Source organism: Austrofundulus limnaeus, unplaced genomic scaffold, assembly GCF_001266775.1.
Source record: "Austrofundulus limnaeus strain Quisiro unplaced genomic scaffold, Austrofundulus_limnaeus-1.0 Scaffold15, whole genome shotgun sequence".
In the NCBI taxonomy this organism is placed as follows: Eukaryota; Metazoa; Chordata; class Actinopteri; order Cyprinodontiformes; family Rivulidae; genus Austrofundulus; species Austrofundulus limnaeus.
This window is the reverse complement of record NW_013952417.1, coordinates 3,826,472-3,830,028: the sequence shown is the minus strand read 5'-3', so window position 1 is coordinate 3,830,028 and position 3,557 is coordinate 3,826,472. Positions and strand designations below refer to the sequence as shown.

The 3,557-nt window shown below is 35.6% G+C and overlaps 1 protein-coding gene across 1 annotated transcript; it reads left to right on the top strand.

Annotated features, from left to right (window-relative positions):
* Window positions 1-66: 66 nt before the first annotated feature.
* uqcrh (ubiquinol-cytochrome c reductase hinge protein) lies at window positions 67-1,517 on the top strand. Its single transcript, XM_014002943.1, has 4 exons — window positions 67-222; window positions 518-547; window positions 938-1,099; window positions 1,280-1,517. The coding sequence occupies exons 1-4, from the start codon at window positions 178-180 to the stop codon at window positions 1,310-1,312; spliced, it is 270 nt and encodes an 89-aa protein (XP_013858397.1). The 5' UTR covers window positions 67-177; the 3' UTR covers window positions 1,313-1,517.
* Window positions 1,518-3,557: the final 2,040 nt, after the last annotated feature.

The window sequence follows — 3,557 nt, the reverse complement described above, 5'->3', positions numbered from 1 at the left end:
CATCTCACGTAAAAAAAAAAAAAACTTCTAGAAGTTTATTGTGAAAGTCTGGTCACCGGAAATGTCATTGTTTGTTTTCCGCCGGCTGTTCGCTTGTTTCCGCTTTGTTTGACCTGTGGTGTCCTCCAGCMGCCGTGATTTCACTGATAGTCGATTAAAGACTTGAACAACCACATTATGGTTTTGGAGGAGAAGATGATCACGAACGGAGAGCCTGATAATGTCAGTGTTTGTTACAGTTTTACGATGACTAAAATACTGTAATACATTTGAAAAGAAGATATGCTAACTATCCCCAGCTAATGCCAATAACTTTCTTTAGCGTAGACAACGTTGACATAACAGCAGTGAGATATATTAAACACGGATGTATTAACAACGCCTAAGTCATGTATTTTCTAAGGAAATATAAATRCTTTTTGGTATTTCCATTACAACTGAATGTGTACAAACATGAAAGTGAGGGCTAACGATGACTGGCACAGTTCTGTTACTGATTTGGTCGTGTCTGTTTCAGGAGGAGGAGGAAGAGGAGGAGGAGATGGTGGTATGTTAACAACACGTCTTCATAGCTTATTTGCATGTTTCATTTTAGGCACAAGACCATTTTTAATCGTATATTTGCTTTTATTGAACAGTTATTTGTAACACAGGAAACCGTAAAGCTGCCTGTTAGTGTTCATACGAATACTGTCTCTTTTTTGCCACTTTGCTAGATGTTGTTTTGTTTTGTGGATAAAAATATATCCCCATGTAAACCACCTAGCATAGTAATAACTAAGTTTAAAATGATTATTATGCTGTACTTGGTATTTGCCCATTTACACATCTTTAATCTAAGATGTMTTCAGGATTGTACACAGATTTGATCTTTGTCCCTGTACCAGTCAGGTTGCTTGTAAAAATGGTTTTCTCAGTGCTGTATCTTTTGTTACAGGATCCTCTTGAAACTGTGCGAGAGAAGTGTGAAGCGGCAGAGCACTGCATTCACACTCGGGAGCGTTTAGAGCAGTGTAACACTAGAGTCAACTCTCGGTCTTCGACAGAGGAGGATTGTACTGAGGAGTTGCTTGACTTCTTGCACGCTCGGGACCACTGTGTATGTATGACTTTTACCCTTTGGAGATAGCAGGAATTTTAAAAATTCACATGTATGTCTTAAGAAAGTTTTTTTTTTCYATGAAGACATTCATATTTAGGAAAGGAAAGGGGATGAGTTGTTTTGTTTACCTTAGTGTAATGTTGTTAATCTGATTTATTTCCTGTCTTTTCTCTCCAGGTTGCTCACAAACTGTTTGATTCTGTCAAATAAAGTTGCTCCTGATTGTTGGACCATGCTGACAGCATTCTTCAGATATTGCATTATTAGGTGAATATGGTTTGAAATGCACCCTTATGTGGATCTACTGTGTGTTGTAACTTTAAATTGTAAGCTTTTATCTGCTCATGTGAAAAAGTATTTCCGATTTGCAGTAAGTCTTAAGTCAACATTTCATTAAAACGACTTGGAAAATGTTTGATTTGTGGACTTTTTAACAAGTTTGTTATTCATTTGTACAATTTGTATCACCTGGGATGGTTATTCAGATKCCAGTAAATGGGGTGTCCTCGCAAATTGGGTCAGGGAAAGTAAGCCAGCCAAACTGGGTACAAGATTTAGACAGAGAAGGAAACGGTAGGGAGGACAAATTCCATTTATAGCAGGGGTCTCTAACTCAACAAGAAACATCACATTTCTCATCTCATTGTTACAGCTGAGCACCACTAACAAACAATAACAGAGCTCTACGTGGTATTTCCTGCATAGTATCATATAAACACTGAAAGGTATTTTGTGTACAACTGACTAAATATGGAATAAATAATACAGAAATACTACTAAAAGTAAAATGAAGAGAGTTTTACTTGTTTTTGAGTTGTGAGTAGCGTCATCTTCTTAATCAGAGTTGCTCCCACTTTCCCACAYGGAATTCCCGCTGGAGCGAGCCGTCCTGTTTAAATTTACAACTTGTAAGTGGGAAATTRGCACTTCCCAGTACAACTGGTCCTCACCAAAAGTAGCCKGTGAAAATGTAGCAAAATGGAGATTTTACGCATCAAATTTCAATTGCTACTTTTGAACCCTGTGCACCTTCACCTAATGGTGAAGTGCCATTACTTCTCAGGTAAAATAATCAACATGCATTTTGGGAGATGTAGTTTATGGTCAGTTCTGGCTTTAAAGCAGCAGACATGTATTACACATTAAAACAMTTTTGAAGCTCTTGCAGGACACATAAAAGGCAGTGCTAGGCCACATTTGGCCCGTGGACCTTGAGTTTGACGTGATCTATGTTTATATGGTGTACACGCATGGGCTTAGCTAAAGTGTTAGCGTCTTCATGGAAATATTGTCAGAGAATATACAAGTTTGATGATTTTTTTATGAGAGAATCATCTGAATTTTGTTCTACATTGCATCCCTGATGTTATGTTTGAATGACAATAAAGCTGATACTGATTTAGTGTTGAGACACTGCAAAGTGGGTATCAGCAATTCATGGCTCTAAGAGTTGTTTGTAAAAGTGTTCATCACATAAAATAAATTCTCAGATTGTTTCTAAAGAGACACAAATATTACTCTTGACTTTATGAGTAAAAGTCAGCATTAAAAATCACAGTTTTGCTGTGGAAGATAAAACCGCATCATGTTTTAAATCAATTCTTAGTCTCATAAATGCTTCTTCAAAAGGTCGTCTTTGATGTGAATTTTGAGTTTAAAAAGTGTTATATGTTACTATGAACACAAAGTTGTACAGTAATCTACSTTCATGTAACACTATATTTGTTAAGGAAAATAAATTTTTGATAGTAAAAACTGGAACAGAATATTTTACAAGTAGCAACTCATACCATAAAGTATTTTATTTTGTTAAATTCAGCCCAACTGATCAGCTGTAAACGAATTGCTGTATATCAAGGTATAATCTAGTTTGTAAACCAGAACTGTGATGTATTTAAAAAAATAAGCTCATATCGCCTAGAAAAATCAAGAATAGTCTTTATACCAAAGACGACATGGCACATTTGCAATGTTTATTTCTTTTAAATAGGTTCAGTCTCATCACTACAGTAGTACATCACACATGTACAATAATGTGGATTCCTTTTTTTAAATATGACAAACTACATCTCAAAGGAACAAAATCCTTAAACATCACTAATTCACACTTTCACAGATGAAATAAAAAAATCACACAAAAGACTTATATGTAACAGAAATCCTTAATGTTTTATTCTATTTGTAATTGAGCTYAATTAATTCTGTCACAAAATCATTGCTGATAAGAATGACGAAAGAAAATTCGCAGTGTGGCCCTAATACTCCGTCGTAGACCTCCCCCTGACCTTCACGGTTGTAATACTAACGATCAAGCTCTTAATTTGGTACCTCATGTGTTTTGTTTTTTCCCCAGTCAAGTTTTTTTTAATTTTTTTATTGAACACAATAACATTCACACAAAAACAATGACATTCTCATAAAAAAAAAACAATCATTTTCATCGGTCCTCAGAACA

Bases quoted from the DNA above. Each gene is read 5' to 3' on its own strand.
- uqcrh (XM_014002943.1), top strand. From the start codon at position 178: ATGGTTTTGGAGGAGAAGATGATCACGAACGGAGAGCCTGATAAT. The intron at 548-937 runs GTATGTTAACAA...CTTTTGTTACAG, and splicing joins AAGAGGAGGAGGAGATGGTG to GATCCTCTTGAAACTGTGCG. The intron at 1,100-1,279 runs GTATGTATGACT...TTTTCTCTCCAG, and splicing joins TGCACGCTCGGGACCACTGT to GTTGCTCACAAACTGTTTGA.